Source organism: Maniola jurtina, chromosome 21 (assembly GCF_905333055.1).
Source record: "Maniola jurtina chromosome 21, ilManJurt1.1, whole genome shotgun sequence".
NCBI classification, from domain to species: domain Eukaryota; kingdom Metazoa; phylum Arthropoda; class Insecta; order Lepidoptera; family Nymphalidae; genus Maniola; species Maniola jurtina.
In genome coordinates, this window is record NC_060049.1 from 4,369,749 (window position 1) to 4,387,487 (window position 17,739).

At 35.6% G+C, this 17,739-nt stretch overlaps 1 protein-coding gene across 3 annotated transcripts in view; it reads right to left on the reverse strand.

Moving 5' to 3' along the window:
- LOC123876320 (stromal interaction molecule homolog) overlaps positions 1–17,739 on the reverse strand; it is a 52,207-nt gene that overhangs the window by 10,836 nt on the left and 23,632 nt on the right. For 2 of the 3 annotated variants that reach the window (XM_045922547.1, XM_045922544.1), the window contains 5 exons: positions 16,666–16,781; positions 4,407–4,603; positions 2,769–2,888; positions 1,884–2,051; positions 163–297 (listed from right to left, as the gene is read on the reverse strand). In XM_045922547.1, the coding sequence (XP_045778503.1) occupies positions 163–297; positions 1,884–2,051; positions 2,769–2,888; positions 4,407–4,603; positions 16,666–16,781 (736 nt within the window). The remainder of the gene's footprint in view (positions 1–162; positions 298–1,883; positions 2,052–2,768; positions 2,889–4,406; positions 4,604–16,665; positions 16,782–17,739) is intronic. The other variant, XM_045922546.1, reaches the window with a different exon arrangement.

A 17,739-nucleotide genomic window follows, 5' to 3' on the forward strand; every position in this document is an offset into this window, starting at 1 on the left:
AAGAGCATTATCAAAAAAGTTATAACGAAGAATAGATAAACAGTTACACAAATATACTTAAATGTTTTATTAATTATTTTTATCATAGATATTATTTAGTGTATTTAAATATGAAAGTATTTTTCGTATAGGTTTTTAAATACAGTTAAACATTAATTTTACCTGTAATTCTTGCGTGACTTCGTTAAGCGCAGTTCTGGCCTCGACGATGGATCGATCCACATCGTCTATGGATTTGCCGTGTGTTGACACGAACGCGCCGACTAGACTGGAGCGTTTCTTGCGCAGTTTCTCACACTAAAATAAAAATATTTTCGTCCGTTAATTCCATAAATGTACAGTTTTAAGTTAACGTAATTAATTATCAACACTACATCATTGTTTGACATTCAGTTGTACAATAGTTCCCAAGTTGAATAAATGACTTTGACTTTGAAAATTTCAAGGGCGTCGTTAATATCATGAATGCACAGGATTATTCTAACAAAGCGGTTACGTTTAGCAGACCAGTCAGATTAATGATAGATGACGTGATAATTTATTCTGTCGATAATCTGATTGTTATACTGAATACATCTAAGATCACTCCACTGATGTAGATACTGGGCCCAAAAGTCAAGTCAAAACAAAAACTAGTATTCACTTTATAGGATATTTTTGAAAAACTATTAAAATTCCATAGTTATGTCTAAATTAAAGACTATTATTAAGGTGAAGGTGGAAGGTGGTCCAGTTTAAGAAATTAGCTCTAGTATCGACTAATGTGTCAGAATTAGTCGATACTACAGCTAATTTCTTAACCTGGACCCTTTCAAGTAAAGATTTTTATATAAACCTGTGAGGATGATACTGCCATTGTCGCAATTGAAAATGCCATAAGCCTACGTTGTCGTATTAGTTTAGAAATGCGAAAAACCAAATAAAATTTGAATTTCGCGGGCAGGCCCGTCTCATGCCCCTTAAACTCGCAAATTCTATGTCGAAAATACAATATTCGCTTATCATAATATAAAATACAATTTATATGATTTACATGCTTGGCTACATTTTATCATTTTAACGTTTGGTAGATTGAATAATAAATTAATATGTAAATCAAATGGCAAATGTTCAAGTCAAGTCGAAAAAGTTGAGTTTTTAGTTTATACATTTCATGTATTTTTTATCTTAAGTTGTTGCAGTTTGGCGTTTCCCACAATACGACTCCTGCATAAATAAGGTTGCCTGAAGGAGATCGTTTAAAGCGATAAAGCTGCCTTTGCGCATTTTTATCTTTGTTTTTAGGATTTCGAATCTCCAGAGAATAATAAAGAATTCTTATCACTTTGTTGTCTGTCTGTCTGTCTGTCAAGATCCATCAGAGGATTCAAAACTATAGGGTACTTTCCCGTTGATCTAGAATCATGGAAAAATCTGCCGAATTTCATGAAATGAAAATTGGATCTCGAATAATGAAAAAAAAAACATGATTCATGAAATCATGGAAAAAAATCAGTTTTTCATAGCACAAGTAAAGGGAAAAATTTCGATAATCGTAAATTTGTGGTCTCATTACTGATTTTTAAAAAGGTTCTTGTTCCGTGATTCAGAACGAACTATTTACATATCTACAAGTTTCTAGAAAACCTTTAATGCGCGAGTCCAACTCGCACTTGGTCGATTTTTTCTTGTGTATTTTTTTTTGTGTAGCAATAAAGGATTTTATATCTATCCAAATCCAGTACAAAAATTTTCTACCGCTGGAACTAGTAGATAATTATGATTCAAAGGAAAACCTACCTTCTATCTACTTATCTACAAAGATAACTAGCTATCTATATATGAATCTCCTGAAAAATTACTTCAGTTTAAGGTTTCCCATACTCCTGTGGATAAAAACTTACCGCGTCTCTAGCCTGCTGCAACTGCATATCCGCCTGCTGTTTCTTGCGCAGATAAGACCTGTTCTCCACCTCATGAGTTAACTGCAGCCATTGCTGCAACCCAGGGGGAGGAGCCCAGCATCTGTCTTCGAGCTCACCTTCAGCACGGCGCAGTTCTGCTCTGAGCATCTGGAAGAATAAACCGGCATTTACTGGTGCTGTACGAGGCACGTGTGGCCTAGTTGTGACAACGCAAATCAATCGATTCCCTCAGTGCTTGAAGACCAAAATCTTCAAACAGTGCATGTTACTGATTGTGACATATGAATTTAAACACATGGTTGGTATGGGTCTCATAAGAAATCTCGTGTAGTTTCTCTGAAGTATCAAATCAGAAATGAGGAGATCCGGAGGAGAACCAAAGAAACCGACATAGTTCAACGGGTTGCGAAGCTAAAGTGGCAATAGGCAGGACACATAGTCCAAAAACCCCATAGATCGTCAAAAACAACGTCAGAGGAAAACGAACCTCATCCTTGTTATTATCAACCGATAGCCGTCTACGGGTGGGCATAGCGGTCTTGTAAGGACTTTCATACGCTGCGGTCTTGCGCCGCCTGAATCCAGCGGCTCCCTGCGACTCGTCTGTCCACCAAGTGGGGTTCCTACCAACGTGCGCTTTCGCTTTTGTGCGAGGTCACCATTCTAGTACCTTGGGACTCCTAACGTCTATCGGTTTTCCGAACTATGTGCCCTGCCCTGTAATGAACCTTAAGGTCTTTAACTTAAAATAATATACATTTAGTTTCAACGATATTCATTTCACCAGAATTTAAGCTTGGAACGCTGCGCTGGCTGTAAAATGTATGGACAAGTTTTACCGACTTATATGACGAAAACACTCACTTCAATTTCGGCTTTCAGTTGAGACACTTCGAGGTCAGAAGAGGCGGCGTTCAATGTCGGAGTATCGCCAGCTTCTCGTAGTTTCTTTTCTAGATTCTTCTTTTCCGTTGTCACGTTTTCCTATAAGTATAATAAAACAGTTATTGATACACAAGTTGGTCGAAGTATGGAGGAGGCAAGCCGTAAATTTCTACAACTAGGATTATTCAGGATGATCAGAGTACAAGCAACACAGTAGTGGATTCAAGGAATTATTGTGCCGATTGGCATATTACAAGTTCTACCGTGTTAATCAAGAAGGCGATAACAACAAATAATAAAAGTTTCATAATTGCCACCATGAAAATTTAAAAAAATTAAAAAGTTATTCGAAAAAGATTTAACCGATTCTTAAATTACATCACTACCCATATTATAAACGCAAAAGTGTGAGTGTTAGTTGGTTTGTTCTTCAATCATGTCACAATAGAACAACGAATTGACGTGGTTTTTGCATGGGTAGGTTTTGCAAAGACTTGGGGAGTGACATATGCGACTTTGTATCGCGGAAAATAAAAGAGTTCCTGTGGGATTTTTGCATCAGCATCAGCTAGCTGCCAGTTTATAATATTCATCAAACGATCTTCCTTTTTATCCGGGTTTCATGCCGTTATGCAAATGTATAATTTCATGTATTTCATTTCATGTATAATTCAAGTGTATAATTTTTCACAATAAAAAATATGAGAACAAAATTTTAAGCGCAGTTTTCTTGAACTGCCTTTTCTGATTAACCGCCATCTTAGTTACCACGGTAGAGTGTCTCCAGCCTTATACCTCGCATAACAATTTTCCAGGTAGATATTATTTATAATAAACTGAAGGATGTTTCAATATTCATCACTTTGTTCTATAAAATAATTACAAGTTAATTTTCTTAATTGAATGTTTAGCACAGTTTAACAGGGCGCTTATAAAATTATGCCAGATATTATTGAAAGTATTTATTTATTTGTATTTCATGCTAATGATTTACAAGAAACTTAAATGGTTTTGTCACAGCCAGGTTATTCAATCACGATAATATCTCTTTGCTCTTTGTTTACAATCTCTCGACTCAAAGTGTCCGTCGATATTCCGACAGAAATACATATCTATACTTGTTCTTTGATTTTGCGTTCGTCTTTCCATACTCTGACTTCGTTAGAGTTAGAGCAGGATCGCATGCTTACTCTTAAATCTACAGGGCATTTTGATAGGTACGATGCGTGTGGCGGCGCAGCCGGCTTAGCGGTTGTTGCGAAATTGCGTTAGGCGGCTGTCGCCAGCGTAGCGCTTGAAGGGTCAATTCCATTATCTCTAATTCCAGGTGACTGTTTACCACGACCGTGGAAATTATGGAACCATTTATATGCCAACATACTCCAACATCCAGTGATTTTTCGATAGATAAATCTTAATTCGATATGGAACTGTAAAGGTTACATTATCCAACTATTTCAAACGTGTCCTCTCATCCAGCACTATCTCAGCCTTCCGTGGCTGTTCCATGTTACGTGGAATCCTTTGCACCTAGTGGCGGCTCGCGCAGCCTCCAATACTTATCGATTCCTCCTGCAGATACATCTTAAATGAGGCATAGTAAACAAAATGACTAACCTGTTCCAAACGTGCCTTCTCCAGTTCCTTCTGCATGTCATCCAGCGCCATCTCAGCCTTTCTGAGCTGTTCCATGTCACGTAGCATCCTTTGTACCTGGTGGCGGCTCGCACGGCCGGCCCGCAGCGCTGCCCAGCCGCCGACCACAGCACCAAGCAGTAGGGACGCGAGCAACCAGTCCTTCCATCGACTGCCTTCTGTTTTACAAATACGTTATAGAAATATCTTTATTGAAAAAATATATGAATACAAGTTTCTGCCTTGCTGGTTACTTATTTGGCAGCGGATGATGGTACCAAAGTTAAGGGAATTCCAATAGAAACCCGCTGGTCCATTGCGAAAAAGCAATCATTGCTACAACCTTGTGATTGGCTGAATTTGTGGTATTTATGCTGCAACAGTTCATTTCAGCCATCTGTGATAGCGGCAGAAGTAATTGCGATTGTCATATTGTAGATGTCAAACTACCGCAATAGGCCCTCCGGACTTTTATATGGGACCACCTGGAAAGTATACCCTTTCAAACAAAAAAAAAACCTAATCGATCCAGGCGTCTTCGAGTAATCAGGTGAACGCGTCCCATCTTAGGCCACATCATCACTTTCCTTCAGGTGTGATTGTGGTCAAGCGCTTGCCTATAGTGAATTTAAAAAAAAAACCCAGGGAACATACATTTAAAAAAAAAGATCCTCTTTGAAATCGGTTAGAAATGTATTTGTTTGGTTCTTCTTTGCGTCATAACCCTATATAAGTACTCAACCGATTAACCAATATAAAAACAACATTCCTCAGAGCTTCCAGAAACTCTTTGAATCAACCTCACTCGAGGTTATATTGACGTATTTCCTAAAACCTTGTTAATTGTGTTATGTCAACATGACTTATTTGGTGCTCTACCATATAAGCAAAGGTGAAGTATACAAATACAATCTAGTATCAATTCATCGAGATCATCATGAACGTCAGACAAAGTTGAACAAAATTAAATCTCTCAAATAACATCTCTTTCGATTTGTTCGACAGATTGAAACGTTCCATATTTAAGGAAAACAAGTGTAAATTAAACATTTATAACACCCTCGACAAGTGAAGTTTACACTAACTAGAAAAGAGCGGATAACTTTCAAACGACTGAACCGATTTTCTTGGATTTTAGCTAAGAACACTCTCGATCAAGCCACCTTTCAAACAAAAAAAACTAAATTAAAATCGGTTCATTAGTTTAGGAGCTACGATGCCACAGACAGATACACAGATACACAGACACACAGATACACACGTCAAACTTATAACACCCCTCTTTTTGGGTCGGGGGTTAGTAATAAAATTCTACATTAATAGAAATAAATATTATCTAAATGGATTTTTTAGTTACAAGAAGGAAATTAAATACTGACTAATTAAATATCTAATTTATTTATATTATAGTGTTTAATAGATTTTTACACTACGATTTGGATGCATGACTGGTGGTTTAAGTTACCGGCAATAAAACAAACTGGATTGCATAAATCAGGTTTTGTTAACTTTGGAACATTCCTTTGGTGCAAATTACATTGTTTTTTATTGGTGGCCCAAGTTTCACGCTAACCGTAATTTAACTTTAACCACCTTTCGTGCAACTGGGATTTAGTGACTTCAGTTATGGTGGATAATCTACGCTCTATAAGTTTCTCTATAAGGTACCGATGTGTATGCCTTACGCTCAAACAAAATACTTAAGTAATCTGAACAGTCTATTGATTCACTAATTCAGTGTCTATGATGATAGACACTGAAGTATATCTAAATGATAGCCACCGAGCTCATTTGACATTTATTTTTAATCCATTGAGGGTTTTCTATACGAAAAATTGTTTTAATGTCACTCAATGAAGCAGCGATGTAGAACCAACCAATGTCAAATGAGTTCGGTGGCTATCACTCAGTGTTAGACACTGAGTTAGCGAATCAGTACTCAGGTCAAGCAACTTCAAGATTTATTATGCCATGCCCCCTTAGGAATCTTTAATAATATAAATCGTAACCTTGCTGCTATTTATCTAATTGCTGTTATAACAACAAATACTCGCGTACCATAAGAGTGGCAGTTGCAGACACACATATAACCACACAAGCACAGAACCACTCAACCGGCACTATGACAATTTATATTAAGTGAACACGACTAATTGCCCCTGGGAAAAACGGCGTTATGCACGGACGAGGAAAAATAATATAATTAAACGTTATAACAATAATAAACAGAAATTCAAATTAAGAGAATAATAATAATGTTCGATTTATTTAATTTTCTGTTTTGTTTAAGATTTTTTTTTGTAGTTTTCCTTATAGTTAATTTATATTAAGTACCAAGATAAATTTCCTTAGCACACAATTACTTAGTTTTTATCAAAGTTGCAATATAGGTTCTAGAAAGAAAAAAACCACTTTCAAATCGGTTAATTCTTTTAAGCGCAAACAGACAGGCAGACAAAACGGTCAAACTAATAACACCCTTCTTTTTCTGTCGGACCAGTCATGCTTCTTAGGGTTCCGTACCCGACCCTGTTCCGCCGTCTATCCATCGGTCTGTCTGTCAGCGAGCCGTATCTCGTGAATAGGACAGACGTAGAGAGATGAAATTTTCACTATTGCCGCTATATCAACAAATAATATTAAAACTTCAAAATAGCCGCCATGACTTAAAAAAATTAAAGTGTTATTTCTTGTAGGATGGTACAGAACCCGTCCTGTGTGTGTCCGACTCGCACTTGATCAATTTTTTAAAACGCGGAGTTCACATAACGTTGTTTTGCCATGGAAACGAAATTCGTGTCAATTTCTTAAGCTATCGGTTCTGTAGGTAGGTACAAGCTATAGCAGAAAAATCCTTCGCTTTTGAAAATGTGAATCAAAATAAAACTGTAAGTATAAAAAGTTAAAATTATCATAATAATGAAAGGGAAAAAGTCCCAAAATAGATAGGTATAGAGAGTACGTTACAAATTGCCATTGATAATTACTTACGTATCATATTATTATTGTATTATTTTAATGAAGCCATGCAAATTAGTTAAACCATTATTACAAATACAGAGCCAGTTTTTTGACGCGATTTAACTCGATATAAATTAGACTTATTTTGTTTGAATTTGAATAAAATAGGCTGTTTTTTTTTAAAGACAAATTTTTATAACAAATGTGTTTTACGGAGTTCATATCACATAACATATCTTTTTTTTCGCTTATAATGTTAACTTTTCTATACTGATTTTGATACAACATCCACACCTCATTATGTAATTCTTAACTTCTGCTTGATACTGAAAACGCTATCAAGAGAAACGAAAAAAAGAATATACTGAAATTATTATGAAATGGTTTTCTACTTAGATAAACACAGAATAGCGAAATAGATCCACGATTCAATGCAAATGTGTTACTTGAATTGCTGACATTTTTATGAAATTAAGGCAGCATCTTTTTAGCAGCTGAGAGTGATTTTTATCAGTTTAGGCTTCCATTTAGGTGCTCGGGGCTCTCGGGCGCCCGAGCGGAAGTTGGGGACATTTTCATAACTGCTGCAAAGGATTCTTCTTTATACCCTACTAGATGATGTCCGCGACTTAGCCCGCGTTCATTTAGGTGTCATAAAAATCCCGTGGGAACTCTTTGATTTTCCGGGATAAAAAGTTGCCTGTTAATTTCCGAGACGCAAGCTACCTCTAAACCAAATCGGTTAAACGGATCGGTTTCATATAAATCGGTTAAACGGATGGACCTTTTTAAGAATCCCATGGGAACTCTTTGATTTTCCGGGATAAAAAGTAACCTATGTCTGTCCCCGGGATGTTAGCTAACAAATTTCATTTAAATCGGTTAAACTGTTGGGCCGTGAAAAGACAGACAGACACACTTTCGCATTTATAATATTAAGTATAGAAGTATGGATAAAACATAAATTATTTTGTACTTAAATATTTTTAGTCAAATCCTTTTTGCCACGTCCCTACTTTGCATACAACGGTCCATATCATCGAAATGTGGCTTATAAAAATATCAACAAATCGAAATGTATTAACAATTGTAAATTAAAAATTCATAACACCCCCGACAAATGATGGTATACCTACAGTATACACATACAGTAACTAGAAAAGAGCTGATTGATAACTTTCAAACGGCTGAACCGATTTTCTTGGATTATAGCTAAGAACACTCTCGATCAAGCCTCCTTTCAAACAAAAAAAAAAACGAAATTAAAATCGCTTCATTAGTTTAGGAGCTATGATGCTACAGACAGATACACAGATACACACGTCAAACTTATAACACCTCTCTTTTTGGGTCGGGGTTTCAAAAATACCTTCATCAGTCAAATCCACGAATCTGCTAGTGATCACTGCACAAACCAACGAGGATGCCCTTAGAGCGATCGACGCTTCACACAACATTTAAATGACATATTAAAACACAAGGTGAATCCCCACTGGTCGTGAAAATCGGCGGAGCGAAGCCAGAGCAAAAAAATAAACAAAATAAAAAAATCACATCGCACGACGCGACGTCACAATCGACAGAATCGCGATTGAATGCCACAAATGATACTTGAATGCAGTGATGTAAGATTAGTGGCACTATGATTTAGTAGATTTGTAGGATTCAAACTATCACACTAATATTATAAAGGCGAAAGTTGTGTGTGTGTATGTGTGTGTGTGTGTGTGTCTAGGGTTTGTTACTGGAAAAACTACTGGATGGATTTGGCTGGAAATAGAGATATATAATATCCTGGATTAGCACATAGGCTACTTTTTTATGTCGAAAAATCTTATGAGTTCCCACGGGATTTTTAAAAACCAAAATCTACGCGAAGTGGCGTAGCTAGTTTAAAATAACTTTTACTATGTTTAATCTATTTTCCCTTAGTCTCATTATATATCGGGTTTTATTAGTAGGTATCACGATTTTATTAAGTACTAGCTGTGCCCGCGACTTCGTTCGCGTGGAATAGTGACTTTTCGGGCAGCATGTACGTTAAAAATGTTCGACGTGATTCTTTAAATTGACATAACTTTTTTATTTATGAACCGATTGACATGATATAAACACTAAATGTTAAGTGAAGCTTACTACAATATATTAGTGAAAACCGTATCTAAATCGAATAAGCCGTTTCTGATATTAGCGTGCACAAACACACAGACAAACAGACAAAAAAAATTAATTACAATTTCAGGTTCGGCATCGATATAATAACAACCCCTGCTACTTTTTTTTTATATATTTCCAGTGTACAGACACCACTTTTCTACAATTTTATTATATGCCCGTGACTTCTTTCGCGAGGATTTAGGTTGTTAAAATCCCGGGGGAACTCTTTGATTTTCCGGGATAAAAATTAGCCTATGTTACTCTCCAGGTCTTTAACTATATCCATGCAAAAAATCACGCCGATCCGTTGCGGCATGATTGAAGGACAAACCAATAAACCAACAAACAGACTTTCGTATTTATAATATGGGATGATGTCCGCGATTTCGTCCGCATAAGTTTCGGGAACTCCTTGATTTTCCGGGACAAAAAGTAGCTTATGTCCTTCCCCAGGATGCAAGTTCTGTTTTTACCAAATTTCGTTAAATCGGTTGAACGGATGGGCCATGAAAGCTACCAAATAGACGCATATATTCGCATTTATACTATTAGTATAAATTTCGGTTTTCTTTCAATCTTAGTAGTCCATTAAAAGCGTGTAGAGTTTTTTTTTTCTTATATTTAGGTCATAAGGTAAGTGAATTTAACTGGCAGTTACAGAATTCTGGTATGGCGACATCTGGAAGAGTGAATAGGTCTCAATAAGGCGATCCAATGCCAGGCAAAAAGTTGCAGAGCGCAAAAGTCTAAGCCATGCGGATTTGCATTCCGGAACTGGACGCAATCTGGTTGCTAGGTGGGTCTTTGGAAATCATTTCAAAGTGGCTTGGCGCAAAAAAATGTACGCATGGTAATGGGCTATGTATGAAATATTTATTTACTTAGAACCTTATTCATATATAGAGCCAATTAATTTATTTAAAACTAGAAGATAACTGCGTTTCGTCCATGTGGATTTAGGTTATCGAAAATCCCGTGGGAACTCTTTGATTTTACTGGATAAAAAGTAATCTATGTCCGTATTCAAGATGCAAGCTATTTCTCTACCAAGTACATGATGCCCGCAACTTCATCCTTGTGGATTTAGGATTTTAAAAATAACATGAGAGCTCTTTGATTTTATAGGACCAAGTACTCTTGCTCCTATAATATATCCATATCCTTCCCCGGGATAAAAGTTATCTCTGTACCAATTTTTGTCAAAATCGGTTAAATCTTAGTCGTGAAAAGCTAGTAGACAAACAGACAGACTTCCGCATTCATAATATTTGTAATATATAAAGAAATATAGCTAGTTTTAAATAAATGATCGAGTTCTATTATATAGGTAATATTGTATTAGAACAGATGAATCATAAGAAACGCGAGAGTCCAATTGGTCTCAATTAGACAGTTTAGCTCAGCGCTGCGATTACCGCGTGTGATATTCGAAACCTTCGTATACCACGCTTGCTATTTGGTTGGATTTTTAAAGAATATGAATGAGAAAAATGGGCCTTAGATACTTTTAATAAGCGGTCGTAAATTATGCTACAATCTCGACCACACATCGAAAATCAAACAGTACAGAGACCATCCATCAGGTAAATGACGATTGATGATCTTAAATGAGTTGCAGGGAGCCGCAAGACACAAGTAGTAGTAAGTCATTGGATTCACAAAAGACCTGTGTCCAGTGGACGCCCATTTAAGATGAAGACGATGACGATTATCATAGGAATATGAAAGAGTTTCATTTGTAAGAAGATTATTAACATCGATAGGAATATCTGGCTATGCAACTGTCAAAAACGAGTCACAAACACTTTATTTGAATCTTTTCTATACTATAAATATAAAACATACATACATATAATATTATAAAGAGAAAAGATTTGTTTGTTCGTAATCGATAAACTTTGAAACTACTGGACCGATTTTAATAATAAACTTCACAATTGGTAAGCTACTTTATCCAGAAGTAACATAAATTATATAATTTGTTTATAAGATATGTCTTTCATCCCAACGAAACCGGGCGGATCAGTTAGTCTTAAATAAATTTACTGAGATCTATCAAGGTACATAAAAAATGAGAAAAAATAAGAAACTGGCATATGACATACTGACACAGGGTCTAAATGAACATGAATTTTGCATTGAATGGGCGCATCTTCTAGGCAAGCGCGCGCCATCTTAGGCTTCATATCACTTGCCAGCAGGTCTAATTGCAGCCACGCACTAGTCTATAAGTTTAAAAAATTAAAAAAACCATCCGAGTGAAGCAATGTCTGGTAAATTACAGATCAAATAGGCTATGTAATAAAAAATAATTGAATATTTGCACCGATTATGCAAAAAAATTAAATTAATTTGAATTACAATAATGCTGTCCTACATTACGTAAACGCATGGGGACCCTTCTAAGTAGGATTTAATAATACTTAACGTAGTAATAACTTGAAGTCGGACACTTTGTGTGTATAGTTAAACGTATTCATAAAAATCTATCAAGTTATGTACTTATTTACAAGAGCCATTTTTATAGTCCATTTTTATCATATCAGACATGGAGGTGACTACTTTTAACCCCCGACCCAAAAAGAGGGGGGGGGGGGAGTAATAAGTTTGACGTGTGTATCTGTGTATCTATCTGTGGCATCGTAGCTCCTAAACTAACGAACCGATTTTAATTTAGTTTTTTTTTTTGTTTGAAAGGTGGCTTGATCGAGAGTATTCTTAGCTATAATCCAAGAAAATCGGTTCAGCCATTTGAAAGTTATCAGCTCTTGTTTGGTTACTGTGACCTTCACTTGTCGGAGGTGTTATAAATTTTTAATTTACACTTGTTTTAGTCCATTTTCGTCATATCAGACATGGAGGTGACTACTTTTAAAACTGAGGCTTCTTGTACCTGACATGTAGTATTATTATGTGGCTGTCGTTGTTTACCCGGGTGAGTTTGTTGTGGGCTCTTCTCAGACTTGGGCGCGTTTGGAACCCTCGTAGCTTTGGTTTTAAGTTCCGTAATTAATTATCACCACTATATCGTACAAATAGAACAATTTCGACCATCAAAAGGAGTACAATTGTACCTACTTTTAATAAATGATTTTGATTTTGACTTTGACTTTAAATGTCAATGTATCAGTTTATCCTTTGATAAACGTTCGACTTCGTTTTGACTAAATTAATTAATGATATGGATATTCTAATATTTTATAGAAAGTTGCTTTTCTGATGATATCATGATTCTAAGTTTTCTAACAATAATAATGTAATACTTTATGAGGTTTTATTCCAAGTCTGGATATCATCATTGTCAGCATATTTTTTTGTTTCTCTCTCGTCTGGCTTTACAAAGATTAGCCAATGTCAAGTTTGTAGTTATTTGTAACAAGTTAGTTAAACTATACAAGTATGGACTCCGTCTGTGCCGGCGCTCGCCGATACACACGCACGGCACCTCCTTGAGCGCTTTCCAGTCAGTTTTAACAAAAAAAACACTCCAAAAAGGCAGAGCACGTCCGCCAGCTAACACCAACACAGACGAAGTCCTGTCAGCATATATATTTAAAAAAATCTCCTCGCCTCGCTCTTTTAGGGTTCCGTACATAATTATGAACATCATATTTTGGGTGTATGAAATATTTCTTTTCCGTGCTAGAAAATCGCAATAAATCGTGAAAGAAAACCCCAAAAAATGCTCGTTTGTTTTGGTCGCAGTTTACAAACTATTTCATGAATCGTTGTTTTAGTATTTGTTGTTTAAATACAGTATATGGTACATAATATACAAAAATTTCACAATCTTAACTAGTTTAGTTTTTGAAATAGTCTCCGTCACAAAAATGGTCTAAAACTGCCAATTTTGACAGCCCCCCGTTTCTTTATTTTTTTAAGATAAAAAATATATTCATACTCTACTCAACGAGCTCTAAACAATGATAACTCACATGTCAAGGTAAGAAATATTTTTTTAATTTCGTGACTTGTTCTTAATCTTTTATAATCAAAGAAAATTGGTTCAGCCGTTTAAAAGTTATCAGCTTTTTCAAGTTTTCTAATAGAGGTTTTTGTGTCGGGGGTTTTAAATTTTGAGTAATTAATTCAATATTTGATTTTGGGTCAACGTTCTACACCAAATTTCGGGTTTGTAACTCAATTCGTCAACGAGCTAGTGACCTGTGACACGCGGACAGACAAACACACAGCCAGACATTAATAGGGCTCCGTTTTTACCCTTTGGTTACGGAACCCAAAAAACTGTACTGCATTACAAGGTGACAAAAGTCAAAAGTGTCCTATTAGAATATAATATAGTTCTACAGCAATCTACAATAACAGATACACAATGGATGATACAAGACAATGGTCTTGTGGATAATGCTATGTAATAAGCTTTTTGTTGCATTCAGTTTTTATATTCTGAATTATTAGGTACAACTAGATTCATGAATATTAATTTTTATGATCCACGGACGTCTTAACAGATTTTACGAAAATATACCCGGAAAACTAAACTAAGTATTAGTAGCTAATCTCATATCTAGAAAAAAAAACGGTCAAGTGCGAGTCGAAAACGTTCACGAAGGGCTCCGTAACATTGTACAAGAGATAACACTTCTTATTAGGGTTCCGTACTCACTTCACTCGGATCACTTTGTTGTCCGGCTGTCCGTCGGGTCTGTCAAGAAAACCTATGAATTACTACCCATCAACCTAAAATCATGAAATTGGGCAGGTAGGTGTAGGTTTTATAGCACAAGTAAAGGACAAAATCCGAAAATCGTGAATTTGAGGGCACATCACAAAAAAAAGAGTTTTTTTTTGTGATGCAATGGTACGGAAACCTTCGTGCGAATCCGACTCGCACTTGGCCAGTTTTTTATTTATCATCATCATTCAAACATCCAGAAATACTAAGATTATCTCCAAATGCCGTATGTTAAATAGTGCTATTATTTTTACATTAGCAAGCGACAATCTTTATAGTAATAAAAACAATTTTCTAGACTCATAGAGCCTAGTAATAAGAAATTGCTTTGATAAAGAATCCTAAATGTCTAAGCAACTTCAAGGCTGCGGTCAAGGCCGGTAAATACCTATCATTAAAAATAATGTTCTTCGTCTTATGAATATTAAGTAATTTGAGTATTAAAATATTCACTCCGTTTTTGATTCAATCGACCAATTCATAATCGGTTGTTTTGTTAAACATTCTTAAATAAAATTGATGAATAAAAATAAATCGATCAATCGATGTCATGCTATAAAATTAAACTACTGGGCCGATTTTGATACGATTTTTTGCATTAAGTACTTGCTTGCAAATTCTTAGACATTATCTTACGATAGTACACTTCTTCTTATTATTAAATTAATCAGATGTTTTCTTAAATGGCTTAAGTTGATAACAATAAAATCGACCAATTGATTACCATGATGCTATAAAATTAACATATTATTACAAAATATAAATAAACAAATCTTCAACAATTACTAGGTCGATTTTGATGGGATTTTCGGATTAAGAAAAGCAAGTCCTTAAATAATTATCTTACAATTGTACCCGCATTCGTGTATTTTGAACACAAAAAGTGAATAATTCCCAGTCTATTTTTCGGTTTGTTTACGTGGAAATCAAACGAACATACTGTTTAATTATCACGTCCAAAGATACTCGTAACTCTTAAGACAAACAAAAAATTAACAAACCGCCCACTCTCGTCTTTATGAATTCTTAATTTTTAGTGGCATACCAACTGAGACTTCTAAAAATATTTCTAGGTCTATTAAAAATATCATAATAGTATTGTAATATACATGTACTAGTGTTTTTGGGTTCGCCTCAGACTAAGGTCAAAGTACGCTCTATGTACCTATAGATCTCCGCATAAGACCTTGCATCCTGAGTTCAGGTCACCTGTTTTGTGCTTTGCTAGCGGTTCAAGACAACATCCATTCTAATATTATAAATGCAAATGTGTATCTGTCCGTCTGTTAACTTTTCACGGCCCAACAGTTTAACCGATTTTGATGAAAGTTAGTTTACATTCCGGGGATGGACATGAATTACTTTTTATCCCGGAAAATCAAAGAGTTCCCACGGGATTCTTAAAGGCCCATCCGTTTAACCAATTTGTATGAAAGGTTCAGAGGTAGCATGCGTAATGACATTGAGTATGAGATCACCTGTTTTGTGCTTTGTATAAACTTATTTTTTATCCCAGAAAATCAAACAGTTCCCACGGGATTCTTAAAGTCCCATCTGTTTGACCAATTTGTATGAAATGTTGGTCAGAGACGGTAATTTCCGGGACGCTTGCTACATGCGTCCCGAAAATTAGCATAGGTAACTTTTTATCCCGGAAAATGAAAGAGTTCCCACGGGATTTTTTATAATCGCATGGGAACTCGACGAAGTCGCGGGCATCATCTAGTAACACATATTTTCAAACTGGTAGTATTAGCGCCATGTATCAAAAGAGAACTGTAAAATTTTGGCAAAAGGTTTTGCAGTGAAAATTCAGGCAGGCGCTCACTTTCTTTTATTTGTTTGTAACTTGAAAATTTAGTATTTGTTAGCCTTGAAGCCATTGATTTATACGTTAGTAGCGACCCGCTCTGGCTTCGCGTGGGTGTTTAGAGTTGTAGTTTTATCATGAAACAAAACAATACTAGACTCAAAATCATTTATTCAAAGTAGGTACTATTGTACACCTTTTGATAGTCAAAATTGTTAGATTTGTAAGATGATATAGTGGTGACAGTAATAATTAAGTATGTAAACTTAAAACTAAAGCTACGAGGGTTCCAATCACGCCCAGGTCTGAGAAGGGCCCACAAAAACTCAGGGTCTAAGGACACCTTGAATATATAGAACTTAAAGGTATCTTAAGTGATTGGTTGGCTGTCATAATCTGCTTCTCACTTTGGTCAACGCGCAGCTTCGTACAATTTGCGCCGTACATCAATCTTTTTAGAGAGAGTGGGCAAGTTTTTTTTTTAATTATAGACTAGCGCTTAATAAACATTGTAGGTACAGTGTGTGCAGTATTCCTACTATTTTTGTCAATCATGCCTCATGATCTATGCCGAGTTATATAGATTGATTTTTTTTAAAACATGCCAAATTACTCGCCTTTTGGGGGTCCGAATAGTACGACGTCCATTGCTTTGAGCGCCAGTTTCTGCTTATGTATGGGATCCTTGATGCCAAGGACGTTGCTCAAGTATTGCATGTTGTTTACTGCCAGCCTGGTAAAAAAAAAAAATTAGGTTCAATAAATATACTTTTATAATTGAAATATGGTATTCTCAGGCCAGTCACAGAATGTAATATTATAATAGTACAAAAAGGAATACATCAGGAGGAAACCTGTCTGATAGTTCCTGATGTTCATAATGTTCTCAAATGTATGTGTTTGCCAATTCGCACTTGGCCATGATTAACTACTATGGCCAAATTCCTTCTCATTCTGAAAGGAAACCTGTGCTCAGTAATGATTCGGTGGTTGGTTGAGACTTGAGATTATAAATCATTAACCATCATCATCGGTTGATGGTTAGGACAGAATTTGCACTCCTTTAATCTTGATCAAGAGGGCTTATAAAACTGCCAAGCTAAATTGCACTTTATCATAGCGCGCGAAAGTTCTTATTACTTAGCATCGTTCCTTCACCTTGCTGGTGGTTGTTACTTGTTAGTACATTGACAATAGCTTTGCATGAATTGTTTCGTATAAAATTTTCACAAATTAAGTAATTTAATAGGTATATTGAACTTCGACAAACGTTTTTGATAAGTTACATTGAACTTGTTATCGTGGTTAGTAAAACATTACGTATTTTTAAAACGATTTGCATAAAGTAATTATTAAACCTTACTTTAATTAACTAGTGATAACTATACAACGACATCGCCCATATATTTTATACTGTCATATCGTATGTCATTGAAGATTTTTAACAAATATGCCTTTTGTGCTAAATGCGCTACCAAAAAATTCAAAAAAAATAGGCTGCAGCGCTGTTCTAATTGAATTGCACCGTATTTCGTCATAATTTTTTTTGTCCAACAAGATACTTTGTACTGGTGGAGTTATTCTTATGTAACTGGAAGGTACTATTAAGATATTCTGTTTGTATGCTCAATGGATTTCAACATAGCTCTGTTAGATTTATTCATTTATTCATAAATATTCATAATTATATA